The sequence below is a fragment of the Pollachius pollachius genome, assembly GCF_949987615.1.
Source record: "Pollachius pollachius genome assembly, chromosome: 3".
Taxonomy (NCBI): domain Eukaryota; kingdom Metazoa; phylum Chordata; class Actinopteri; order Gadiformes; family Gadidae; genus Pollachius; species Pollachius pollachius.
The window spans coordinates 37,701,225-37,729,198 of record NC_136936.1 but is presented as its reverse complement, the minus strand read 5'-3'; the positions used below and the strand labels follow the sequence as shown (position 1 = coordinate 37,729,198).

Genomic DNA, 27,974 nt, shown 5'->3' with positions numbered 1-27,974 from the left:
ATTCACCGCAGTAGAACCTCTCCTTGTGTTTCCATGACTCAATATGTGATGGATGTGTGAAGTAAAATAAAGAGAGGGGAAAAAAACAGCATTCAAAGAGCAACTCGGGGAAAGTTTCACAGGTTTTGCAGGATATAAGTAGATAATAATGAGGATGGTGGGTGGAGGTTCTCACAGAGAAGGCGAAAGGAAAGCACGGATGTGTCATATGACTTAAAGATGGGCAGCAGAGATGGGGATGATTCAAAGAGGGGATTACCAGGGTCGAGGGGGGACGGGGTGGGGGACGACCTAGTGGCTGTATGAGCAGGTAAGGTTGAGGTCTAAGAGAATGACAACCTTACCTGCACATAAGCTGCCAGGTTTTGTCAGGCTCACTTGGGACAGTGTTGAGGGGGATGGCAATTGAGAGAGAGGGGCAGAGAGAGAGAGAGAGAGAGAGAGAGAGAGAGAGAGAGAGAGAGGGCATCCAATGGGAATTGTGACACACAATGTCACAAGACAGTAGTTTATGTTAAAAGGTCACGAGAGAGCAGTTAGAATTAAAGAAATAAAGAAATGCGTTGGTTTTACCTTTTCAAGCCCGGCGATGTCATCCGCTGTTGAAAATTGTAAAGAACAGTTGGGACTATGAGTATGGAACATGAAGGACTATCTAGCCCTTTCAGTGCTGTCTGGTTCATTTGTTGTTTTTCTCAATAAAACACACATGAGGAGAAAAACAACAAACACTCACACTCTTAACCAAAGCCTGGTGCTCTCTTGATTGGCTGAAATATCGGCCAATATCCTGTGCCGAAACAGCTGCATCCTGGCATTGGCTCATCCAACTTTGATACTCTTCCTGCTCGGGAAGACGGCCCCAGAAGATCTTGAAAGCCTCCCATACAGTCTCCTGGCAGACTGGTGAAAGCACAGGACCAGGAAGAAGAACACCACACGGTCGATTGGTAACAAATGTACAAAACTTATTTTTGTGAAGTGCTTCAATGCTTTTCCGATCTGCAGTATTTCACTTTCAGGAATTTGGCACAACGGTATTGGGTTTCTGGGGATCTGCATCAAAACAGCATGAATTCAGTTTGTTATGGTTACATCGTCGGACCCCAATCTTGTTTGCTTCAGAGAAACTTCCATGGTTCATGGCCAGACCAATAATAAGGCAATTATGATAAGATAAAGATCAATGCTTAATAAAAAATCGTTGTTTTATCAGTTTTGTCTGTCTTTTGTCTACGAAAAAGGAAATCAGTTGAAGTTGAGGTTGAGCCTCAAAACAAGCTCCCCCAACCATGCAAACTTCAGGACATAACTGTCACGTTTCCTGCGTCAGCCTTCACATACATCCGCTGTCCTCTCGTTTGTTTTACTGCTGTTAATGCTGTGTCCGTGAGGCTCCACTATCTGTGTCATGATCTCAGCCAAAAGAGCCGTCTCCATGTCAGCTTGTGGACTTCCACTCAGGATCAGGTGAGGACTGTTTAACAGTGTCTGTCCTGCTGATTATCTCAGTAGCTCACTGACAGCAACTCAACCCCTGTTCACTGACACACATATACACATGCACACACTCGCACATGTACGCACGCACACACACACACACACACTTGCACATCCATCACGCTTCTCCTTCTAGACAGGTGGAACCCATGCAGAAGACTCGACCAATCAGAGACCAATGATCACTGAATCAAAGATCAACCAACATTCTGGATATCTCTCCATCTTCCCTCCTCTTTTGTTCTCTGCTCACCGCCAAGTCTATAAAGTACCCATCTCACAAACTGCTCTCCTTTTAAGTTCAGTGGTCCCATGCTGTTCAACTTGGCCGTGGTTCTTAAAGAGACATCGCCTGGCTTATATGGGGCTTAACTCGCTGGAGTCCTTCCAGCTGTTAAACTGACCTGATAGACTCCAACTAACACAGAGCACGTTAGCTCGCTGGAGAATCCCAGGAGGCCTTACTGCCCTCACTGAGGACAAACCTGTACCAGCGCATGACCAACAGCAGCTTAGGGCGGCCCGATGCACAGGAACATCAGGTCAAGGTCGTAGTACATTATGAGAAGTTTGAGGATAAGGGGTTTCATTATGCTCATTCAACAGCAACAACAACAACAACAACAACAAAAAAAAAAAAAAAAAAAAAAGTCGGCTGAAGAATTTAGAAAAAAAAAATCTTCTTTCAGATTTGGGCAGCTGTAAACAGACGGCGATTTAGTAATAACCAATGAAGACGATATGAATAAAATCAATCAACGATACCTCATGTGTGTCCTTTCTCTGCACTGCATAATCTGCTCCCCATACCTGTACAGGTAACAGCGCACGGTTCTCCCCCCCGACCACCCCTCAGCCCGGTCTCTGTGTGTGGTTCCATCTCCCCGTCCGGTACCCCGCCTTCCTCACCTCTGAGGTGGAAGTACCCCAGGTGGTTGGCCACCACCTGCTCGGAGGTCTCCTGGGCACAAAGCTTGACCCCGCTGGCCAGCAGGACGTCCCGCTTCCTCCGGGGCCCGGCCGGCCCCTGGCCCCCGGGGGCCACCTTCGCCTCGGATATCCGGAGGACACGAGGGTGCGTCTGGAGAGAGGTTCTCCCGCCGGGGCCCACGTCAGGACGTCCCATGGAGGACCCTTCGAACGCTGCACCTGTGGTAGACGAGGCATAACAGTGACAGGCACACCAGTACATACAGCAAACTGACTGGTACCTGGAGTACCAGTCAGACCCCCCTTTGTGTCTCCAGTGTGTCCCTAGGAGGGTAGGGTGCCATACCTGTCCTTGAGTCAAAAGCGATGACAGCAGTGAAAGTGAAGATGGCGGCGCACAGGACATATTTCCACCGTGTGGTGTCCAACATTTTTGAAATCCTTTGGTTGGGGTTTTAAATCCACAAGCTGGGGGAAGTCACTCAGCTGAGAAGTCTGCACGCTCCTGCTGCAGGTTAGCATAGTTCAGAAGGCTCCAGACGAGGTGGTGTGGGTGGGGGTGTGGGTGGAGAGAGCAACGACACATCCAGTATCGTTTGTGGTGATAGTACGGTGGTCACTCTCTAAAGAGGGGCGTGGCCTGTGGTGCTGAAAGGAACAGCTCCTGGGTCAGGTGGCAGAGCAGATGGCGTGTCGCTTTGCTCTTTAATCCTGTTTGTCTTAAGCTCTCTCAGGAGGTAGCCGAGAAGTTACAGGACTAAGGTGTAGGTGAACACATTGAGAAATAAGGTAATGGACTGCAATGGCCAAATTAAGAGATTTGTAAAAAAGGAAAAGGGAAGAATTGTGTTTCACTTTTTCACTAGAATGTGTCAGGAAGTGGAGGCTGTAGGGGAACACGTTTATGATTGTGGATGCAATCCTCCTCTGAATGGGTGTTACCGCAACCACAGGGGAATACAAATTGACTAGTGTGATAACAGACAAGAGAGGGTATTGACCTCATATTAAAGAGAACCAGTGTTCAGGAGATATGTGGTTTGAAACCTGTTGAATGTTGATGGGAATGTAAAGATGCCTTGAATGTTGCTTCAAAAATGTCGACAGACAACCAGACTGCAAGTTTAAATCTCATCAGAAGACATTCAACATTTAAAGACAAAACAATACTTTTCATATGTAAATATACACTAAAACGCTTCAAACAACAGATTATAGTGTGTGTGGTGTGTGTGTGTGTGTGTGTGTGTGTGTGTGTGTGTGTGTGTGTGGTCGGGCGGCTTGAAGGCAGTAAGCTGTGTCCGGGAAGGTGAAATCCTCCTGTCTTTGACCCTTGACCTTTCACTCTCCCTTAAGGATTGAGCTGGTTGTTTTTTGGTCTGAACATTAACTTTTGACCCCGTCCTTTCCAAGGAGCAGTTTGTTGGTCCAGGTTATTGATTCTACAGCTGTCTCTTTGAAATTTTCAAATTTAAAATCAGGGTGAATTAATTATTATTATTAGAGTGAAGCAATAGTTCAATAGTTCTTCTAATCAAGTAGTGTGCAATCCTAAATCTAACAATCAACTGCAATTCTGTGCTTTTGTTATTTATTGCTTTTTAAACAATTTTCGTTAACACTATAATAAGGTGCCATAATAAATAGCAAACTATTCATTACCTAACCCTTTGTTAATATTTTTTAATCCTTACTAAAATATCTATTTGGCACAAGTCAATAGTTTTTTTCCACTGACCACAGAGTGTCGCTGGTTAGGGTTAGGGTTAGGGCCGTGTGTTAGGGTTAGGGTTAGGGTCGTGTGTTAGAGTTAGGGTTAGGGTTATGCGAACAACTAATATTTAATCAATGATGAAAAAACTATTAACTTGTGCCAAATAGATATTTTTGTAACAATAAGCAAATATTAACAAAGGGTTAGGTAATGACTAGTTTTCTATTTATTATGGCACCTTATTATAAAGTGTTACCCAATTTTCTTGTTTGTGTTGTATTTTTTTTGCACAGAAAGCAGCAAGTTTGACTGACATGTCTTTAACAATCTTCATTGACTAAAGTAGACAACATTACCTATACTTTGACCTTCATTTCCTCTAATGGTGGATTAACACACAGAGGTAACCGAGTGAAGGGGCGGAGATCCGCTCACCCTGGCCCAGAGCTGAGTCTCTGACCGCCGAGAGCAATCACAGGTAGGCAGACTTAAGACTCCACACGGCTCTTTAATGACAAGAGTTCAGTGGGTAGACAATGAAAGCGGATTAAAAGTTACCCTTGTTTGTAACAAGGGTCTATTTATATGATGTGATTAAAGCTTAACGTAAGAGCAATGCAGTGTAGTAAATCGTGCGTGCGTGCGTGCGTGCGTGCGTGCGTGCGTGCGTGCGTGCGTGCGTGCGTGCGTGCGGCATTCAAGGACATTGGAGATAAGACAATTGTTCTCCAATGCAGAAATATTTCCCAGATTAGGTACAAACACTTCTCTATGAAGGTGATCTTAAATCTTAAAAAACATTAGGCAAAAGTCCTCCCAAACACCTATACCCAACGACTTTCTAAAACAAAGGAAAATGTAAGTTTTAGTGTAGAAGTTTTAATGCTTTTTGGTATAAAAAGAAAAGGTGAAACATTACTTAAAACAGGAACAAAATTACCTCAGCGTTTAAAGGGAATATATAAACAAAATGAAAAAGGATAAAAAATTCTATCAAAACGGATTAGTATTAAGACAGAAATGAGGCAGCAGTGGTTCAAACAGCTATGTCTGGCATTCAGGACTTCACATCGGACCTCAGGCTGAGCTGTCAGGTGCTGAGCAGGTGCGATGAGAGAGGGTCTGAGTAGGTCGAAATTTAAAATGTAAAAATGGTGGAAATGATTTGGAAAAAAATGCATTTTCTTCTCTGTTTGAAAATAATTTGAAATCAAGTTGAACATCTTTTAACACCAAAAGAGGACTCCAGATTAATATCGAATCAGTCCCTAGCACATTGCCCACGCAAGGCCATAAAACACGGCATGAGAACGACAACGTGATTCTGACCTTCTTAAACCCAATTAAAATATCCTCTACCCAAATTTACTTACATAATTTACTCCAACAGTGGGTACTTCTAACTGTTCTTTGTGTACACCGTTATAACAGCTCAGATTTGAGTGCACTTGCGAGGTGGTCCCATGATACATCCCAAACACCTATCGGAAAGTGAATAATGTTCAGATCATGCTGAAATCGTCCGTTTGCTCAGTATGAGCAGCTTCGGCAGTAGCTCCAGGACGGGGGTCCTGCGGTGTGAGGTCTGCTATGTGGCCCCCGCGGGGCCCAGCTGCGGCTGCTGCTGCCGCCGGTACAGGAAGAGCACCAGGTCCCGGATCTCGTCCCGTTTCCTGCGGACCTGCTGCCGTGGAAACCAGCGCTCCAGGCGCAGCGGGAGGTCAAAGTGCAGCACAGGGTCCTAGACGGAGGACGGCAGGACCACAACACAATGGGGGAGAGTCAGGTTGACACTTCCTCCACACATCTATGTCCTCACATCATGCGTTTTAGAGAAGAATTGGCTTGAAGGACAGTAGTCTGGATGACCAAACCATCGGAGCGGTTTCTCCCGGCTTCACTAAAACATCGGTTTACGATATCATTTGGCCTAGTTAATGCCTTGAATCGAGAGTGCCCCTGACACAGATGTAAACGATGGCACTCATGTCTTTGATAATCAATGTGCGTCCGTCAGTACGAGAATCCTGAATCGCCATTCAGAATTCCCGTACCATTCACACAATGTCTTATCAAACAAAACAAAGTGCAGTATAGCTATTGTGGCCATTCAAGGCAGGCACATTCACGCAGAATCAGGCAGAATCAGCCCTACAAAGTGATTTTGATGAATTACGTCGGAAACTGATGTTTAAACGATGGCAGGTAAGGCGGTTGCCATGGTATGATCCCCCCAGACCGGTGTTTCCCCATAAAGCGGTTCCTTTACCTTCAGAAAGCTCTCCACGTACTGCAGGAGGTAGAGGCCGCAGTCGCTGCAGTTGTCCTGCAGGGGGACGCGGCAGTGGGCCCCCTTCATCTGCTCAGCGCTGAAGTCCCTCGTCGAGCCCCGCCGGAACTCCCACTCCGCCTGCAGGTACCTGGGGGCCCACGCAGATCAGTATACAAACACACACACACACACACACACACACACACACACACACACACACACACACACACACACACACACACACACACACACACACACACACACACACACACACACACACACACACACACACACAGCATGTGTGCTCTTTAAGGCCCACGTGTGGGAAGGGTTTATGCTCACTCCCTCATGAGTTTGAAGATGCGCTCGTGGAGGGAGAGCTTGAGGGAGTCCATGATGAGGATGCAGGGCCTGGAGGGGAGACACAGCCATTCACACCATCAGCAAGCCTTTTGAGATTGAGTCACTAAAACACACGTCGACGATGGAGCTTCACGTTTCAGTAGGAATACAGTCCAACGGTTGTTCACATTAAGGACTAACTTCTTGGACCATAAGGGTTTTGGGAAAATTGGGTCACATCTCTGCTGAGGACGGGCGGATTGAGAGCAAAGAGTGAATCCTCTCGCTGTCTAAGTGTACACTATTTAGAAAGGCATTGCATTTCAACGCTGCCCTGCTGTGTCCTTGGTGCTGCCCAGCGACGGGGAGGGTGATATATACATACGTGCAGAGTGGAACACGGCCATGTATGGCGTGTGGCAGTGGTCATATTAAGTTTCCCCCCAAACCCGGAGAGCCAACATCTGCTCGGAGAGTTAGAGATGTCTATACGAGTGGCCTCAAATTACCAGACCGCCCTGGAGTTTGTCGAAAAAAAAGTAATTTGGTCTGGAATTTTCTCAAGGTTGGAAGGGGGGGGGGGGAAAGTCCAGACGATTTAAATCCAGACAATAATAATAAGCAGTACTGGTAAAACAAAAAAGAAAAAAGATGAAGCCTTGCCTACGCCTGAGAAATCCAATGTGACCAATTATGGCTTAAAAAAGATGGAGAGGAGGTGGGGGGAGTTAGTGTTTTAACTTCTGAATATTTAATTGTTCCAAATGATGATAAATGATACGCCATTTAAAAAATATCAGACCAATGCAATTCTTGTGTTTGGTTCGTCTGTGCAGCGACTTCATTTTCTGTACAGAGACAGAACCCAGTTTCACCTTTTAAAAAGGGATCCGAGCTGCTGTCCTGCCGTTTAGCTGTCAGTGTGACCAACCCAACAGTGAAGATTTATGTTTGTGTGTGTGTGTGTGTGTGTGTGTGTGTGCGTATGGTCTGTGTGTGTGTGTGTCATCGAAGGCTCGAGACCGACAATAATTTGTTAGGAAGAATACCATTGGGCTGTTGATAATTTCATCAGAAATGTAAACGATAAACACAACATGAAATTACTTTGGCGCGCATCGAGCTCAAGTTGTGCACCGTTACAGAAATATATATATGGATTTCATCAGAATCAGCTTTATTGGCCAGGTTTGCGTAAACAAACAAGAATTTTGACTTCGGTCAACCCTTTGCTATTAAAGTACAGCATTGGCGTTGACTTCAACGGGAGCTGGATCGCAGCCTGAGGTATTAAATATAACAAATTGAAGGTGGTGTAATATTTCATTAACAGAGGTTGTTTGACAAATTCCGTGTCGGGGGAGGCTCTTCTGCAAAAGTGTGCATGTACAACGTTTTTACACCCTTTTAACAAAAATATTGTATGCACTGCAGTGTGTCACTTGGCATGTACTTGATTCAAACTAGATCCTCAACATAAACGCACACATTTGGTTAATTAACTTGCCCGTTTTACAGTTTATTCCTACCCTTAAGCATGGAGGGATTTACAATCAACCCCTAAAACGTTGAAGGTTTATGGGCGAAAATTTTATACGTATAATTTCAAAAGGGACATTGCATCGAGAGGTCCTCAGTGGAGAACCGTAAAAGAAAATTACAGCCCTCATAAGCCTAGAGGGAAGCACTCGAGACTTATCAAAGCTTTTCAAACCGAAACCGCAACAAAACGAACCAAAGGTAAAGTTAGGCAGGAGTATGAGGGGGGGGGAGGACGATAAGTTTTCTGTGGGCCCCACCGGGCACATGAGGGTCCTTGTTGAATACAAACGCTAACTCTAGCGGGGTGGTCCTCTAGGAAATAAAGGAGAGAGAACTACTTCACCATCCTGTTGGTCTGAACGTGTAGCAATGCAATCACCTTTTGCACACAGTGTCTCTCTGACAGGTCTCCTCTGTGCAATCCTGCAAAACGGAGGGAGGGAAAAAACGAAATATAAAATGAGGGTGAGTATCTGTTGTATGAGAGGAAAGGGGGGCAAATGACCAGGGGAAGTAGTGGAGAAGGGAGCATCTACCGGGGGACCGGGTGGGCTGTTTTCTGTGGCCTCCTCTTCAACTTTTTCTGAAACAATACAACGATAATCAATTAAGAGTACGAGCAGCCAGCACCAGCTCTCAAAACAGTCATCCAGTCTCTTTCAGACCCCGTTACATAATCAACCATACCCGTCGGCCCATCTGCTTTCACGGTTAGCGGCGACGCAGGCTCTACTAGGATGGGGCCCTCCGACTCCGTCGGCCCCGAGGCCACCTCCTGAACCAGGGGGCTGGAGGGTCCGCTGTCCCCCGACGTGGGCTCCCAGCCGGCCTCTGTCCGGCGCGCAAACGACGGCTCCTCCAGACCCGGGAAGCAGATGACCACCAGGTACCAATGAGCCCTGCAGGAGAGGCGTGGAGCGAGAGAACAGTTCACGGTGAAGATCATCTCAAGGGGTCTCTAGGACCTGTTGACGTTACCCGAGGTGAACCCAGTTGATGCTGATGGTTGGATGGAGTATGGATTAAGGAGCCTCAATCTAAGTCCATTCTGTCAACATGATAAAGATAAGCTAAATCAGACTCTCAAAGCACACACTCCTTACGGCTAACATCGCTTTACGGTTGTGCTTTGAAGAGTGTGTGTGTTGTAATACCAAAGCAATGACCAATACAAGCATACACACACAGGTGTCTGCGTTTGTGAGTGTATATGTGTCTGTGTGCACATTCACTCAATGCAACGGTTGTTTTTGCCCCATTGTTCGACCTGAAGACCACCAGCTGAAGTAAAGTCGAACATTCGTCTGGTCTAATGTAGCATGTGGTTATCGGAGGGACAAACTACCAACCCCACCCACCCACCCTGCATCCCACACACACACACACACACACACACACACACACACACACACACACACACACACACACAGAGTACTCACTCCTGATTGACGGGCACAAACAGGAAGTCCTTCTGGAAGATGTCTACGTGGCGCGTCCACGTCTTGACCCGCTGGTGGCGCCGCAGGCTCTGGCTGACGGTAGCGCCGGTGCCGTCCTCGCTGGCGTTGTCGCGCCGCGTCAGCTGCTTGTAGAAGAAGCTGCTGAAGACGTGAGAGCGCTCCACCACCGCCGGGGGGGCCCGGTCCAGGAGGAACCTGGTGAGGAGACACACACAACGTCAGCCGTAGACACACACCACGTCAACACACACCACGTCAACCCTAGACACACAACAACCCTAGAAACACACAACGTCAGCCCTGGACAAACACCACGTCAACACACACCACGTCAACCCTAGACACACAACAACCCTAGAAACACACAACGTTAGCCCTAGACACACACCAACCCTAGACCAATACCAACCCTAGACACACACAATGTCAGCCATAGACACACGCCATGTCAACACACACCACTTCAACCCTAGACGCACAACAACCCTAGAAACACACTGCTGTTCCTATATAGCGCTGTCCCCCTACGACTTAAACCACCAAGAGGTTCAGGGAGACTGAGAGACGTGGGTGGTGATGGTTGGATCCGCTTTAAGCGCACATCACTCAAGTCATGTTCAAAATATATAGTAGTATATATTTGAAAAATAATACATTTGAATATTTATTTAACTCCATTTGGGATCCGCATTTGTTCTTGTGCAGAGCCCAGATCTCACTTGAGGTAGAAGTCGATGATGACGTCGTTGAGGTACTGTCCGCTGTCAAGGCACTGAAGATCCTCCATCGTCACAGTGATGCCTCCTTTCAATGGCGGGGGAGGGAACTGGATGAGCCTGAGGAAGAAATGCTACTATTATTATAAATAGTACGAGTTCTCAGAGCTCCAGCGAGGCAGGGCTCTTCCCCCTCCTCGGTGGGCCTGAGCGAGCTGCTCGATGGGGGGGGGGGGGGGGGGGCGCCACGTGCCTGCGAGCCAGCCCCTGGTGCTTGAACTTGGTCCAGCTGGCATCTGGCGTGGCCCGGGTCACCGTGTAGGACTCCCCTGCTCGGCGGTGACACAGGGTGTACTCGCGCTCGGCGGGCTCGGGTGCGGGGGTCTGCTGTGGGGGGGGGGGGGGAGACACCGTGTTAGGGAGAGTGTCCACGGAAACACACACACACACACACACGCGATGCCTTCGGTGGGGAGAGAGAGAAAGACGCCGACGAAAAAGGAGGAAGGTGAGCACTGCTCACCTCGGCGGGGCACGCCTTCTCTTCGCTCTGCGGGGAGCTCTCTAGCGCCGGGGTCGCCTCGTCGTCTATCGCGGCGCTCGGCTCCGACGGTAAGCCGGTGTCCGGGTCGCACACCTGGATGTGCAGGTCAAACAGTCCCGCCGGCTCCAGGGGGGGCGCGGGGGGGTCCGGCTCGAGCTCCGGACCGTCCTTGGCGCCCAGCAAGCTCAGCAGCTGGGGGTCCAGCCCGATCCTCTTGATGAACTCCAGAGAGTCGTCCAGAGACATCTCCGGCGTCTGGATGTCGTCCAGCTCGCTCAGGATGTCCAGGGGCCGGTCGGTGTGCAGCTCCGACAGGTTGGTCAGGGAGGCCAGGTCCAGGGCCGAGCGCAGCACGGCCGACTCCACGCCCTCCATCCTGCTCCTCAGGCTCAGCAGCAGGAAGGGGCTCACCTGACCTGCGGAAATACAAAACGCCGGCGTAGGAACGCTCAGTGGTCCGCTTGCGAAAACACGATCCTCCACTTGGCTTGTGACATGTGCTCATAGAAAGGTGCTTGCATTCACTCGTTCACTGTGTGCACGTTCTTTTCTCCGTGTTTCTTTTAGTATTTTATTCACAAGTCTGTACTTGTATGTCACGTCTTTTGTTTGGCAGTCTCACCCAGGCTGTCGGTGCGCTGTTGGCCTGACATCTTGAGGAGAAGCGTCTGTGCGGCGATGGCCTGGGGGTAGGAGACGAGGAGCAGGAGGAACATGGGGGGCTCGAGGTGCTCGCTCTGGTACCGCAGCCCCCGGGCGTGCAACTCACTCTGCTCCCACAAGCTGTAGCTCCTTAGCTCCTTAAACTCCACCGCAAATAGCACTCGCAGCTTGCTACTGGAGTCTAGGAGCGACGGGAGCACGTGCTAGCATTAGTCTTTATCCTCGGATATGCAGAAGAAACACTGCTGCTGCTACAGCATAAACATTGCAAAGCCCTAAGTTATACAATTGCTCGCCATCTGTATAGCAAGGATCCATGGTAAAAACTTAATGCAGGTCAAAGTAAATGAGGATTTACTCTGATTTAATGTAATGGATTTAATTGGAAGACATGTTCACAACAAACTCCTTCACATTGCATCAGGCTAATCTGATTACCCAGTGCAACTTTTCTTTCTTTGGATGTTTTGATGGATTGTGTTTTGGGGGATTATTTAATATACCTGGGTTTAAAGAGCACAGAACAAAAACCCTTTGTATAATCTTTTAAAGGTATAAATAGCCTCTCTGAAACCCATTCAGTACAGTCGGTCAAGGCTGAATGTTAAGGACTGACATCAGAAAACAAGCATGTTTTGGCATATTTTTAGAGGAGAGGTCAAAGGGCATAGACTAAGCTCTTTATGGGACCTCCCTCAGGGGATATTTCAGGAAGTCCAAGGGGAGTTGGTCTAATCCGCCAGCACAGATACACTCACACTGGTCGAGGTATACAACAGACTGCTAGATGACATAAGGAGAAGATGTTGTGGAAGGTGGATAGAGAGCTTCACATAGCCATGACCGCCATTCCAGAATAACTCACTCACTCCGCTCCACATAAAAATGCAACATTAATTTGACCTGCTCAATTTTGAGCTCAACCAATAACAGAACAACTTTGCCTGTGTTGAACTACGTCGACAGGTCTGTAAATGACAATGACCCACCAGAGTATAAAGGGGGAAATACAAAACATAGGCAGATTAACAAATACACGTTGACGGGACAGTTGTAGCTAGTTACACCCAAGGCTCTTCTTTACCGGTGTTAATGGTAAGCTATGCAAAGCAGGATGCTTTCTGAAAACATCCTATTATCTACAATATTTTACAGAAAGACAATGAATGACTGGAAGAAAAAGAAGGTCTCTGGTCAGATGAATGTATGAAGATGTGAGGATGATTTCCACAGAATGCACAGCATTACCTTTTAACGGTATGAGGAGTCGTCTGCCCTGAATCTGTACAGGCAGAGAGAACTATGTATTAGTTGCAGCTCTCTAATGTTAGAAACACAACGCACAAACACAAGTACATGTGAATAGGAGCGGAAGTTACCATGATGTTCCCGTTAGCAAGCCCCTTGTAGCATCCAGAGTGCAGGGCATAGAAGGACAGGGTTGTGCACGAGTAATCCTGACTGGAAATACTGGACACTATAAAAGCCCTCAATTCATCATCTGAGAAATTGTCCTCCACCACCTGCAGTAACCACACACACACACACACACACACACACACAATTACTCTGGCTTCTATTTTACCATGTGATGAACTTTTTCAATGTAATGCTTTTGTTATCATCATGCTAAGCAGCGTAGCTTTAGCCCCGATAGCCCTTCAACTCACCTCCCTCTGCTCCATCCCCCACAAATGTGATTCATGGCGGGAATAACTCCTCAATATAAGAGACTTTATCTTCAAAACGATTTATGTTGTGTTTAATAATGAAATCCCAAGGGCACTCCATCACCTCCACCCACCTTTGTGTTGGTGTCTTCTTCCTGAGCGACCACCGTTTCCTTTGGAGCCTTTTTCAGGGACCCCGTCGCTCCCACACAAACCTTGAGCTGGCTGACAGGACTACAGCGGGGGTCCGGCTCGCCTGCCTCGCTCTCATCGCTGGACAGCACAACTGAGACAAGCACATCGACCACGCAAAAGAGTTACAAGTTTGTCAACACCCACCCACCCACACCCACCCACACAGGTAGAACTCCCAGCTCAGAAAGCCTTGGGGTTTGAGTAGGTCATTGTGACACAAACAAGATGTGCAGCTAACGAGTGATTCACGGCTGGCCCGGGCCTTTTACTTTGTCAAGCCGCTGGATTCTTGCAGATATGAAGACACGCTGACATGACAGGTCTAATGACATTAGAAGGCAGGCAAAGGAAAGTAGCAATCCCCAAAGAACCTCATGAGCTCACAACAGGAAGCACGACAGCTGTTATGCTAGAGTTAGAGAGTGCTGTTATAGTCATGAGGCAGATGGATGCGTGTGCACGCAGCAAAACAAAGCCTGGCTTGCACCACCATTCACACACACACACACACACAGAGAGCACGTTCGCCGTGACAGATAGGTGGACGTCCGGGTGGACAGAAGTGTTTCCACTGAACATGAGTGAACCATCCGGCTCTCTACTCACTGGGATCAGAGGCGCCGCTGTCGTCCTTGTTCAGTCCAGGGGATGCGATCGACTTCCCGGCCCCCGATGGGGAAACGCTCTGCCTCACGCCCTCTCTCACAGACAACGCCCATCTGTCCAGGGTGATCCGCACCTGCCCAGGGGCCGGGCTCTCTGATTGGCTGGGATGGCTTCTGCCCCGGGTGAGGAACGGCCGTTTGTGGAGGGGTTCGCCGTCGGCCTTTCCATCGCCGGGGTGACGGAAAACTCTGGCGGCCGTGGGCGCTCCGTTACGGCGCCCGCCGGGCGTGTGGCTCTGCCTCTTCAGCTGAAGGCGAGACGTACTTTATGAATCCAACGCGGGGAATTGGGTTGTCACAGCGAGGAGTTACATATTTCAGACGACAGAGGCAACCGAGATGCATTCAAGCGCGGGACGGATATGGAGAGCGAACGCAAGAGACGGCCCTCTTTTGTACACACATCCTTTCGTTTAGAAACGTACAGCCAACAAGAGGTCCGCTCTGCCTCGGTCTACGTTGCGGTCGCTTCCTCCTCGCGCTGAGCGATTGAGATGAAAGACACATTTCAACAACCATGCAACGCATTCGCTTAACACCCACTAGGATCTGTGGCCCATTGGATCCCGGGTCCGTCCAACTGCCGGTCGTGGGGGTCACGTACGGCCCCCGCGCGCTTACAAGGGCTGTGGAGACATAATGACACCGCAAAGATCCTTAGAGTGGAAGAACAGAACAAAGGGGGGGTGGGGGGGGTCACAGAGTATGATGAGAACCTGTAAATGTAACTGCTTTTTGTTGTTGTTCTTTACAGCACTATAACATTTTGTGACAGTGCGCACTTAGCCTGGGAGTCGGTCCAGCCAAATTACATTTTTGGGGAAAGGTGAAATTGTCTGGGGAGCAGGCAGCATGGGAATTTGGAAGGGAATGGATCAGCCTTTGATGCCATCTCAGTACCACAGTGTCTGTGTGTGTGTGTGTGTGTGTGTGTGTGTGTGTGTGTGTGTGTGTGTGTGTGTGTGTGTGTGTGTGTGTGTGTGTGTGTGTGTGTGTGTGTGTGTGTGTGTGTGTGTGTGTGTGCGCGCGTGTGTGTGTGTGTGTGTGTGTGTGTGATGCACCCACCTCTCCCTTCTGAATATCTGCCTTCTGGTCTTATCAGGGGCTCCCAGACTCCTGTTGCTTCTCTCCTCTGGCTGGCCTTCTCCTGTGGCCTCCTTCCCAGCACAGATGGAACACATATTGTATCGTTAGATCCTATCACGGTGAGAAGATCCATAAGGCCGAAAACCCAGCACAATGGGCAGTCTTACGCAGTCTGGCACAGACACACTTAACGGATTTGTTATAGACTTATATTTAATGACAGAAAGCCCAAGTTAAAGAAAGACCCCCCCCCAAACTGTTGTGAACAAGAGTTGTGAAATTGGGGACGTTGTGAAACACTAATGAGTGGTATTAACCCCCGCCGCCGATGAAATGATGCAGATTTGTTCCTGGAAACTAATTTACAACAGCCAACAACAACCCTCGAGGCCAGACCTCAGCGGACGATAAGCCCCGATTCCTCGCACAGCCATGAATACCTGCAGTGCAGTGAAACGATCTGCTCCTTCAAAGCTATTTTCAGCTAGTCGGTCTGAAATACTATCTCATATTACCGTGACAGTTGAAGAATAACCAAGCCAAAGATTGTAAGCCAAACATTGGAAAAAGCCAACAATTCTTTCTTTGAGATCAGAAAAGTTGTCAAGAGTGTTGTGATGAGTTGCTGAAATATTATGTTTCAACTGCATGTAGTGTTATTGAAGGATACCCAGAAATCTGAGAAAAACAAACTAATTATGCCCTGAATATGCCCCTTATGGACTGTTCCATAACGATAACATTCAACTGAAACAGACACAGCCACCCAGTGCGCTGTGTACCTAACCATCTCTCTCTCTCTCTCTCTCTCTCTCTCTCTCTCTCTCTCTCTCTCTCTCTCTCTCTCTCTCTCTCTCTCTCTCTCTCTCTCTCTCTCTCTCTCTCTCTCTCTCTCTCTCTCTCTCTCTCTCTCTCTCTCTCTCTCTCTCTCTCTCTCTCTCTCTCTCTCTCTCGTCATTACTCCGCCACCACATTTGTGGTGCTCATAGTCCCTCAATAGTGGGGTATCCCCCTTTACCCGGGGTCACCCCACTATTGAGGGACTGTGAGTACCACAAAGGGGATATAAAACCTGGGGGGGGGGGGTGTGTGTACTACCTGGGGGTGATGTGGAGGTCGGGGACCCTTGGAGCGGCCCCGACCCGCGTCTTCAAATCGGAGGCCGGGGACTGAGGGAGGAGGGCTCTCCTCTTCCCCTTCCGCACCTCCTCCGACCTCGACCCCCTGCGAAGCGAGGAGGGCCGTGTCTGGCCGTTGGTGTTCGGCAACGTCTGCTTGCCGTTCTCTGTGAGCTGGCTGCACCTCCGCCTTCCCAGGAAGGCCCGGCCCGCCTCCGTCCGCAGCACGTCTCTGAGGATCAGGCAGGGGTTCTTGCTGCAGGACAGAATGGGAGGAAGAGAGCCACACTCAAAGCCTCATCTTTGTAATGTCACTCGTATTGCAGTTGGTTGTACTTACATTAAAACCTCCATTTACCGGCAGCTCAGTAACAAGTGACACTGGGACCAAGACGCGACGCGGTGAATGAAGCATGGCCGATAAGTAAGAGAGAGACAGTGTGTGTGTGCGTGTGCGCGTGAGCGTGTACGCATGTGTTTGCGTGTTGAGACATGATAAGCTTGGTCTCGGGCGCTTATAAACATCCTTTATCGTAAAGCAGGGACACGCACATTAGAAATTAACAGGTCATGCAAAGTTCAGATAAGAAGAAAACCTTTTTGGAGGGGGTTGTGGTTATTCCGGCCATTGATAACACTTAAGATAACAGAGGTAAAAGCAAGAGGTTCGTATTTTTCACTTGAAACTTTAAACAATGTGAATGCAACTGTTTTGATCTTTCCAAATATTTGGGTGTTAAAAGCGTCTAAATCTAGACAAATGTTGCGCTACATTCTTGAAAGTACATCCAGACTTCTGTTGTCCGTTCCAAAAAAACTGTTGACCATTAACCTCCTCAGTACTAGGCTTCTTGACATCGGTATAAAGACCTTGTCAATGTCTCTCTTCTCCTTCCAGCACACTATTCACCACATAAATCGACATTGCCTTATAAGAATAGTTTAGTGGAGGAATGAATAAATGAATTGTGAATGTTGACCGAAAGCCTCTGTAACGCACCATTGGTTTAAGTGGTGAAGGAAGACCGCTTTGCTTCTTAAATTGGACCCTGGGTGGGACCTCTGACATTGATAGGGAGTCACACCGCGGCGATTGCCGTATTCGTTGGAAATAATGTTATTCGAATCGGGACGTTAGTTACAGTTTTTTGTGGATGCAGCACTCGTTACATAATGCGCAGATCTTGGCAGTTGTTTTTTGTTTCTGTGGCCTTGCTAGTGTTAAAGAGACACCAATCGTGACTAAACCAAAGTCGTTTCGCAAAGCTCTCTGTGGCCGCAGTGGCACATCGCTCATAGTTTGTGATCCATCAAATCCAGAACACCACGGGCGCAAGTCAGCACTATGGAGTGTAATGAGTAATGTCTCACTCTTTCCTACGTATTCTTTCTGCTCCACAATACTTTCTCTCCGGTAAGGTAAGTCTGGATTCTGGTAATGATGTTAAAGCATGTCATATTATATTAATAATATGACATGAAATGCCATATTATATTAATAGTAGATATTGTAACGTACTTTACTCAAGGGCATGTTTTGGCAATTTTCAGAATTGGCTCAATAAAAGTTACAGGACCAATCATAGAAAGAAAGGGGTATTATTTTAGGTTGAATGTGAAATCATCACTTGTGCCAAAGTTATGGAACTATGCAGCTGTTCTATCATATATGCATATTATACACAAAAATGGTGCACTATTTAACTTTAGCAAACGATAAAGGGTTATTCCTGACCCTGAATGATATTTTAAACATAAAATATGCTACAGTATGTTAAGTTGTTATAATACAAATATTCTAAAAACAAAAATGATTGGGCCCTGTTCACTTTTTGCAATGCAAAACTTAAGAATGTCTTGGTTTGCTATAGATCCTTTGACAATCTACTGCATAATATAATGAATACTAAGAGCTAGTGCCCCATCTTGTGAAGGGTTTGGAAACTACAATTGGTGTGAACATGAAACCACAGATTTAATCTTAACCTAAAACTCAAATGGAAATCAAGGGGAAAGATCTAAAAGCAATCTATGCTACTTAAGATTACATTTTCTATGACATGAAAAAGCCCAAGAGCTCCATGTTGCATCCTACCTGGCTAATCCCAACCGGACAATAATCCTCTGGTTGTGTTCAAACAGCGTGGTCCCCTTTTTGTGTTGAGTGTCAGGGTATCTGACCTTGTATTCCACGACGTTGGTACCATTTATCTGTCAGTGGGAGAGGCAAGGAAATGTAAGGCAAGGTATCACCAGGGTTCCACTTCCAGAGTAGCACTGTGATGCGATTACAGCATGTTGTGGTGTGTTTAGAGACAGAGCACCAATTACCTTGCCTGATAACTTCCCACGCTCTGGAGAGCTCCGTGACTTGGGGAGCTTGAGTGGATTCCCCATCTAAGGAGTAACAGAGCTAACCGTTACCCTGCTTGGCTGGACATTAACTGCAAGTCTACCACTACTTGCAAATACCAAAAGAGTGCATACAAAATGTTATTTTATAGACTTAGCAGCCAAAATATGAGTGTTTCAACCGATTTACATAATAATAAGGTATTGACATAAATCCCTATATAATTATAAATGAAATATCAAATTTACAACACTTTGAATGTTCAACTTGTAACATTCATGCATAGCATATTGCGATGAAGGTATAATATAAGACAATTTATCAAAACAACATAGCTGTTCATCATAGTATAAATGCGATGACCAAAGGTATTATTGATGCCGAGCTCTACAACACCTTACAGAAGTGATTAAAAGAAGTGTTTAACATACCGAGGTGTCCTTGTCAACCGTCAGAGATATAGTTAAGGCTTTTCTGTGCTCCATCATGCTCCGGGGATGGGAAGACAATGCCAGAGCACGCTGCAAGAGACCAACGATCAACCCAATTGAATTTTCATTCCATGTAGTTCTTCAGAGTATCACATTTTAATTCATCAAAACAAAACTGATATCAAAACATGGTAATCGCCATGTTTTTATTTCCACCAATTACGGCTTCAACTAATTCAGATGGCCAAATTCAATTTAATATTTTAATAACAATAATTAATCTACAGGTCCTGTGTGTCAACGTACATTTGATTGGAAAGCACCTGCCGAAGGTAGAAGCATAACCACATAGATATTAACAGAAATGTTTTAAACAGAAATACTACTTTAAGCTCTCTGAACAGTGAATTATAATATAATAAAGCCAGCAACATGCTGCAAATACAGATTTATAAAGTACATAAATGTCCCTTGGTTGTAGTCCACTTACTGTTTATATTTACTTTGGTTATCTCATTTGATTCATCTGAACATGATCTAAACAAATGGTTAATGTTTGCATTTCTTGACCATTTGTAATACAAGTACTATTGAAGAACATCGTTTCATTTTTTGCTCAAGATGTTTTAAACTCTTGGTTAATTCGCTATGTCATCATTTTTTCTGCCCATGGGGTACATACTGCTACATACATGTGCAAGAAAGCAGTTTCCTCTTTGTCTCAGGGGATACTTCCTTTTCTCACTTGACAACATTCAACTGCATATAGGCATAGAAAGCCCTTTGAGACTTGATTGAGAATAGTTTGTGTGGTGGCTTTACAAATTAACGTCCCTTCACTCATACCATCTGGAACATGGATGAGAAGATTAAGTTTATTGTAGGTTTACAATGAATAATCAAGTTGCCACATCACTCTTGCATAATACAATAAAGTACTTCACCCGGTGTAATGTCCATACACTTTTTGGGTTCGTTATGTTTATAATGTTAACACATATACTATATTTACCAATCTACACACGAATGTCAAACAGACCGAGATGGTGGATGAGTTGTAATGGTATTTATATGCGGTAATAAGCGATTACATTTGTAATATATGTAATTGAGTTTCCTTTATGAAAAGGCTATGCAGTAGCAATGAACACTGTATTCGTAGGTGCCTGATACGCTTAGCTTCCTGGAATTCCGTGAAGGAATAACCACTGATTACGAAGCGATCAAAGCCTTGATATCAACATAACACTTTACACTATGGCGGTTGCAGAACATGTCCTTTGTGTTTTGCAAAAACAGTGAAGTGCACCCATATTATCAGTGGATTAGCTGTAGCCAAACACATAGCTCCATCCTTTCCAAACCTACCATTAGAGGAGCTCAAAGCTTACCCAATAGCCGTGCAATGTTTAAAATTACAGAAGCGCTCCAATTAATGTTTAGAAAAGCGTAGATGTGTCTGATAATAGCTTCCAGCAGATTCATCCAATCATAATAAACGCACGCTTATCGTCGTGTCGGTATTATTTTGTTCATGCCTTTCCTGATTTAATTCAACATCCGGTGAACTCCGGAAGCTGACGCTCTTTGTGGACGTACAAAGTCCAAGCACAGCAAGGAATAATGTTGCTGTCATTTCAAACATCTTCTAGCTTGAATGTGAATGTTTGTTTTGTTGTTGTTTGTTTGTCAATAGCTGTGTTACGGGTTAAAAAGCTTTTTAAAAATTAATTACACAACCAAAAATATACCACACAATATTTTCTGTTTTCATTTTTATTTTTTGTATTTTAGGTCACCTGTGTTGATTAAATAAATCTGCAGCAAAAACATCCGGCTTGCCCAGCCCCTCGTGGGAGGGGTTGACGAGGAGGCCATCAAACACTGGTGCAGGCAAGACAGTAGACAACTCGTACTAACTGGTCATGGCTCACATTATTGATACTTATCGACTGCATCTTGTGTTTTAGAAATTACAATGTATACGTTTTAAATGTTATTTAGTCAGATGTTTAATGTCAGGAGCCAAGCTTTTGCACTACGTTCCCTGAAGATATCCTGGTGTCCGGTTCTTCAGGGCCATCGAGCTCAGAGGCTGTTAGTGATGCCTGTGAGTTGGACCCATGTCCATCCCCTCCTTCAGCTAGGGAGAGAAACCAAATACAATTTAAGTTGAGAAAGGTAATGTAAGTACAGTGTGACTAAATAAAATCAATTTAAAAAATGACAATCATATATACAACTAGTCTTTTATAGGTTGGGTTTAATTATGCTCGCTTGCCAGCAAGAAGTCATATGATCCAGCTCTCTACCTTTAGCACTACATGGTGTAAAGATGGGTTTCTCCGATTGCTCTCCCGTAGCAATGGATTCCCGGATCTTCCTGACCGCGTAGATGCTGGCTGTGAAAGGAGATACATATCGAATAACTGCATTTCATGAACTGCAAAATTATCTAATCTATCGAACGATGCCATAAACCTACCTTTGATTATAAGTCAAACCATCGTTGATTTGTTATTGTCGACACTATTACTGTGGTAACGTATACGTCTGTAGCCGTACCTTTGGGTTTTGTAACTACAGCACATTCCCCTCCAAACGCATCACGCGCACAAGCTATTATCAAATCCAGGGGGAGGAGTTTAACGATAATCGCCCTTCTGATTGGCTATTCAAGGATGTTGCGCAACATTCTAACTACACGTTATAACCATGTTAGATTTATTTTTATTCACACCAGACCAGACAACAAATATAAGCAATGGTGGCTATTGGTATGTTTGTAATAATTTATTACTTTCGCCATTTACACATTTTTGCTTGTCCAATTTACACCGAGTTCAATAATGTTGACTTTTTGGGGAAATTCAACATGTATTGTTATATATCTATAATTCCTCTCACATTAACAACACACCAGTGTCTTACAGTTATACATTTCAATATATACACAAGATTTAATTTAACTTAAAATAGCTTCGTACAGCATAACAAGCACAAAAAACCAAACACATTCGTACAATCCAAATCATACTTTCAGAATACTACAATAGTAATCAGGGTTTTTTAACCCAATAACAGCAGACACCAGGAAAAGGTAAACATGACTAGTGAATTGTGTTAGGAATGATGTAAGCTGCTGGACTGAATGATGAAACTACAAAAGACAACGGCTCACTGAATGTCTACAACCGAGGCAGTAGCTTCATGCAGCAGTTGTGGGAATACAGATCAATTCTTCAACCCATAAACCTTGGAATCTTAGATCTAATGAATGTTAAATCAAGGCCAATTAATCAAGGGGCCGTCCCTTTGGATGAGATCCCGGCATTGTCCAACAGTCAATGCCAGTTCCTCTGCTCTGTCCTTCCAATAATTAAGAGAGATGTTTCTAGCTCTGCTTTGTATTAGTTAATAAACCATAATAGCAAGTAACCAGTATGAGTGGCTCCCACCCCATCCTCAATAATCAACCCTGTACAGTTCACACAAAAGAAATGAAAACACTAAACACAAACAACAGATTTTCACAAGAGGGATCTAAATGGACGGCTGGGGTGGGGATATTTCTGGACTCAGTCCATCCGGATCTTCTGATTGGTCATGCGGTAGATGATACTGTCGTAGCCGGGGTCCATGTTCCACATGACATAGGAGGTGGCGATGACAGCCAGCGCCAGGGCGATCATCAGCCACAGCACGATGTTGAACACCACGGCGTAGTTGAGGTTATATTTGTAGGCCAGGTTGAACGGGCTGTCTGGGTTACCCTAAACAATCACAAATAAATACAGAAAAAGTTTCAGGAGAACCGAGAATAATGTGAAAGAACCATTGGATACTTCCGTCCCAAAAATATATAGGTACAAGTACATTCATATTTAAGTGAACATGACAGAACAAATAAAATGAATAAAAAAATAATTAAACTTACAATCTGCTTGGACTCCAAAATGGAGCGAGACTTCCTGGTCAAGGGAGCCTCAAAACTTTTCACAGTGACAACCTCCACCACAGCGCTGTTACCATAGAGACCGTAGACGTCCTCTGCAAACTGCAAAAGAAAACTAATTAGAATTCCAATGTATAAGAATGGGAATAAACCGATTCCCATTCTGGGCACCGCTGGTGCGATGCCGACCCCGTAGGCAGCATTCCCAGACCTATGCCAACTCATTCACTCCTACTCTCCAGTCCATAAAAAGCCACAACAGCCTATCCGAGTGTAGAAGGGTTCTACAGCTGGCTTAGAGCTGGGTAATATTGATATATTTATTATTGCGATAATGGTGGGGAACTTTACAAAATATCACAATATGCTTCTGATTTCAAAACACCATTCGAGACAGTCTAAGAGGGTCAAAACGTAAAAGTTGGATATGGATTTTTGCAGTAATGTATCAAACTAAAACTAGTTTTTCTTCGTCATTATTGCTTCAAATATCATATTCCAAGGGCATATCTTCAAAATTCCTTTACACTATAAAACTGGGAATCACGATAAGTCTTGACATGAAATTTCCTGACAATACAATATCATTCAAAGACGACCAAGCATGCTATTGACCCACTGCCCAGCACTAAGCAGACCCACCTTGATAAGGACGGAGGCCAGGATGGCAGTGGCGTCCCGATACTGCTGGGAGTCGGCGCCGTAGCGGCGGATCAGTTCCTCCAGGCCGGACAGCTCCAGTGAGTATAGGTCGGGGGAATGGTCCTTGGCCAGGTGCCGGTGCCTCTGCAGCTGCAGACAGAGACGCAGGTATTAAACCCATAGCACAATCTCTATGTTTTGTATCATTTCCTCTAAATAGCATGACATGGTTTTTAATAGAGCGCAAATGTAGTGGGGCTGTTTTTTTGGCTCGCTCTGTGTGGTAGCGAATATCACACACACACACACCCACACCCACACACACCTTACCAGAGCAGTGATGTCATGCAGCACTTGGACCTCGGACAGGAAGAGCAGATCAGCCTGTACAAAAAATTAACCATGTATAGTTGTCATGGAAATGGCCAATCGCCATTATGAGCCGCTTTGCCAACTTTGTCTAAAGGTAAAGAAAACTGCAGGGAACCAATTACACCTTACAGCAGACCTATAATGTACCCGGGTGTGCTCACCAACTGTTACAACTTAATTTCACATGGATACTACGATCGGCGTCAAGGGCCTGGAATATATAAACGAGGGGTTACGTTGTCAAGCAAATAAGTCAGTTAGTCTGTCGCCTGGGGGGCCAAAGGCATAAATAATGAACCTCTGCGTTGCGGCTGAGGGAGTTGAGTGGCAGGGAGGCGAGCACGGAGCCGTCCTGGGACAAGCGCGCACGGATCTGCTGCAGGGTGACTGGCAGCTCCTCGAACACGGCGTTCGCCTTGCCGAGCATGTACAGCCTCTGGAGCGGGGAGGGGGGGCGGGAATAACATTGCAGACGTTAGCCGACAAATTCAAACCTTCGGCGTCAGTGTATAGTTGGTGTCGCTCGGTAGATCTCACCTCCTCGCTGGGTGCCAGCTGCAGAACCACCGGGGTGTCCTCGGCGAACAGAGAGTGGACAGTCTCGGCGACGCTATCCAGAGTAAAGGGCACCGGCTGTGGGGGTTCGACGACAGCCATTAAGGCAGAAGATCCACAGCGTTCCGACTTCGCAACGTAATGTGTGTGTGTGTTGGGGAAGAGCAGCAGTGTTGCACGTGTATACAGTGCTACAGTTCAGATTCAACATCAATGCGTGACTCACGTTCTCCAATGGATAGGAGGCCACGCTCTGAGGCAGGGCCAGGCTGTCGGCCCCCCTCACCACCACCAGCACGTTAGCCCTGGGTCTCTGGAACAACGGACCAGCCTTCAGGCCTGGCCAAGACAGATCCTGTTACAAGGAACAAACAAATCAGTTGAAGCCATTTCATTTCCAGGGGTCAATTTCCACGTACAATTATCTCCTTGAATTATCTTGTCAAATAAATTCTCTGTTCTGAATATGGGAAAGTAAAGTCGTACCTCCTTGACAGAGAAACCCATGGTTAGGGCCACCAGGTCTGGGATCTTCTCGCCAGAGATTGGCCAGTCTCCTTTCTGGAAGGACACATAATCCGGAGCCTGCAGGATGGTTAGGCTATCCCCGTTGACGCCTGGAAAGGAAAGGTGAATGTGAAAAACTGATATTTTCACTTGCATTCGGTTTAGGTGTAGCAACACTCTCAGCTTCATCCAGTTTCTGCTAACTACTAAAGAAAACAGAATCTTAGGCCAATATATATCATTGGCTGAAGGAGAGAACCACAGGCTATTCAAGCCCTGTGGCCAGACATCGGTCTCCAAATTATACAATATATCTCTAAATAACATTTAAAGGGTCACTATTTCTTATGATCACAACTGAGTTATCATAAGACCATGAATAAGACGTTCTGATGAGCCATTGAGAGACGCTCACGACTACGGTCCCGTGATCCCCGTAAAGAGGAACCAGTGTGTCACATGACACACACAGTACTAATCTATCGTACCGATGGTTACATATATGCCTCGCTGGATAAAATACAATATTAACGTTACAACCACTGAGTTTAACTGTATATTCAGCATTAACGATACGAATTGATATGAGCCGCCGTTGAATCCAATTCATTCTCCATGATCATCGTCGGACCGTATCAAGCAGGTTAGCAGATGGTAAAACCGGCCGATCAGTATCAGTATTAGAACATAATCACACACGACTAAGCAAACAAATCATTTTGGATTAAGCATTAAGAGTCTTAATCGGACAATGTATTTGTATTTATTGGCTAAAGCAAGCCAGCGCCAGTCCACTGCCATTCACACATATGCTAGTCAATCGCAATAGACCCCCACTACACACACACACCACATACAGGATGGAAAATACAACGTAATGACATGTAACGCATACGCATCTTGATTAATATATTTACCAGCAATTATAACGAAGAGAGAGACCAACACAGCGGCAGATACAGCCTTCATCCTTGGAAACCTTCCGAGCGACATCTTTCCTCTTCCGACGATAATCAGCTGACCTGACGTCATCTGCGCCGCAAGGCGTCATGGGAGTATGCTCTTGCAAAGCGCCGAATTTGTTAATTCTTCTGAATATAAATACCGCTCGATATATACAAGGACAGCATAAAAATGACAATATAAATTTACAATACTGCATGAAAACTAAATATTACATCCGTTTAAGTGCCTTCAATATGTCTGGCTAGTGGAACTCTTCTGTAGTCTCCGATGCGAATCTATCCTGTAAGTTTAAAATTGCAGCATTTTAGACCAACCACAAAACCAACACAAATGATTTAAAATATGTGTAAATATGTTACTATCTACTATAATGGAAGACTATGTAGGGTAACCTGTGCTGTCATTCTGTGTGTGTGTGTGTGTGTGTGTGTGTGTGTGTGTGTGCCTGTGTGCGTGTGTGCATGTGTGTGTGTGGGAGCGCAAGAGGGAGACAGACCATCTTTTGAGAGGCTCATAGGGCGATGAAAAGCTTTCTGCTGGTCATCACTGCGTCAGCCTAACTCAGTTTAACTAATCCATCTTCTGAACCTTCACACTGACTACAAACGGTTTGAATATAATTTTTCCAATTAGACACAAATTCATTATTTTAAGTTAACCTAATGCCGGCATGCAACAGCAATTACGTCTATAATTAATGTAGAAGGTACAGAGGAATACCACCATGGCTATAAACCTACTCATAAATATGCTTTATAAATTCTAACGGCCTTGACACTTCCACTATTCACCTCCAACCAAACAAAGTCGTTGATGTAGATCTTCGCAATACATGGACTTTATCAAATTTAAACTTAACTAAACTTAATTCATATAACATATTGCTGAAAGTGGAAAACTGTCCGAATGGCCGCATGGTACTTCAGATCTGAGTCCCTAGCGTCTTGTATCGCTTTGGGTGACCGAGGAATAAAATTATGCGGTTGTAAAAAATAAATAATAAACTCTCGATGACATCATTTGTAGAGGCATGAGAGTTAAATCCGCTGGAGGGCGCTGCAAACCATACATATTCTCCCCTAGACCGTACAACAGCAGCAAATGGGAGTTGGCCGTTAGGTCTGCGGCAGTTAATTGAGCACCTACAATAACCTCGGTATTCCGTTAGATGGCAACATAGGATAGGTGTCTGCACGGTTGCGCTCAAGGACGAAAAGATGGTTCGGTTGGTTGATAAAAATGTATGTTAATTTTCTTTGAATAAATGGCCGAACATCATAAGCAGCATTCCCATTTCATCTTGCAGTTGTATATTTATTTTAAAGCAACTTTTTTTGTAAAATATAAATACAAATGAGATATTTTAATTACAAAGTTAAAACAAAAATGACACACCAAAAATTACTTTACTGCAATAGCCTCCCTGTTATATACAAGCTCTGTGCCGAAGAGTGAATATCAACATCTTAAAACTTTATTATACAACACATTTTGTAGTTTCCATGTTAAATTAGAGACTAAATTAAGGGCAAAATTTTAACATCGGTTAAAAAAAACAAAACGATAGCCCCTGAGGCTCAAGCAAGCGCTACAGCGCTAAGGAGGGGGAAAAGACATCATGTGCTTCCTATACACAAATGCCACATTCAACAGAACTGCCTCGGTAATCTATGCTGAACAGCAACATAAAGCACAACGTGCTGTGTTCTCACACTGTCTGTTAATTTAGCTTCAGACATCTTCCATAAAATCTTTATCAGGAGTGATGAGAAACAA

General features: G+C 45.5%; 3 protein-coding genes and 1 long non-coding RNA gene across 7 annotated transcripts in view; all 4 read right to left on the bottom strand.

The window, feature by feature from the left end:
* Window positions 1-2,861, bottom strand: part of impg2a (interphotoreceptor matrix proteoglycan 2a) — a gene marked incomplete at its 5' end in the record, with an annotated part of 21,579 nt that extends 18,718 nt beyond the window's left edge. The window contains 4 exons of the mRNA XM_079731481.1: window positions 574-599; window positions 737-903; window positions 2,410-2,649; window positions 2,777-2,861. Of these exons, the coding sequence (XP_079587607.1) occupies window positions 574-599; window positions 737-903; window positions 2,410-2,649; window positions 2,777-2,861 (518 nt within the window). The remainder of the gene's footprint in view (window positions 1-573; window positions 600-736; window positions 904-2,409; window positions 2,650-2,776) is intronic.
* Window positions 2,862-5,007: 2,146 nt separating this feature from the next.
* Window positions 5,008-20,732, bottom strand: LOC307072385 (uncharacterized protein). Of its 4 annotated transcripts, none has more exons than XM_079731662.1 (22): window positions 20,570-20,732; window positions 19,202-19,291; window positions 18,749-18,814; window positions 18,513-18,628; window positions 16,398-16,673; window positions 15,279-15,370; window positions 14,757-14,839; window positions 14,155-14,461; window positions 13,488-13,639; window positions 13,063-13,206; window positions 12,932-12,965; window positions 11,643-11,864; window positions 11,000-11,436; window positions 10,730-10,863; window positions 10,480-10,596; window positions 9,740-9,955; window positions 8,988-9,199; window positions 8,837-8,883; window positions 8,680-8,723; window positions 6,759-6,827; window positions 6,414-6,564; window positions 5,008-5,885 (listed from the first exon to the last, which is right to left on the bottom strand). In XM_079731662.1, the coding sequence occupies exons 1-22, from the start codon at window positions 20,570-20,572 to the stop codon at window positions 5,733-5,735; spliced, it is 3,165 nt and encodes a 1,054-aa protein (XP_079587788.1). In that variant the 5' UTR covers window positions 20,573-20,732; the 3' UTR covers window positions 5,008-5,732. The 4 variants fall into 4 exon arrangements, with proteins under 4 accessions (XP_079587788.1, XP_079587789.1, XP_079587790.1 ...); XM_079731663.1 differs by having other exon boundaries at window positions 10,730-10,860; XM_079731664.1 differs by having other exon boundaries at window positions 20,593-20,732.
* A 255-nt stretch (window positions 20,733-20,987) lies between these two features.
* LOC307073549 lies at window positions 20,988-21,807 on the bottom strand. Its single transcript, XR_013811737.1, has 3 exons — window positions 21,687-21,807; window positions 21,514-21,603; window positions 20,988-21,344 (listed from the first exon to the last, which is right to left on the bottom strand). It is a non-coding gene; the product is annotated as an uncharacterized lncRNA (long non-coding RNA).
* A 174-nt stretch (window positions 21,808-21,981) lies between these two features.
* Window positions 21,982-26,264, bottom strand: atp6ap2 (ATPase H+ transporting accessory protein 2; the record flags this gene model as incomplete). Its single annotated transcript, XM_079732270.1, has 9 exons — window positions 21,982-22,974; window positions 23,139-23,258; window positions 23,799-23,948; window positions 24,129-24,182; window positions 24,469-24,606; window positions 24,708-24,803; window positions 24,952-25,080; window positions 25,212-25,342; window positions 26,150-26,264. 9 exons carry the CDS (start codon window positions 26,262-26,264, stop codon window positions 22,780-22,782), a joined length of 1,128 nt encoding a protein of 375 aa, XP_079588396.1. The 3' UTR covers window positions 21,982-22,779.
* Between the last annotated feature and the right edge of the window lie 1,710 nt (window positions 26,265-27,974).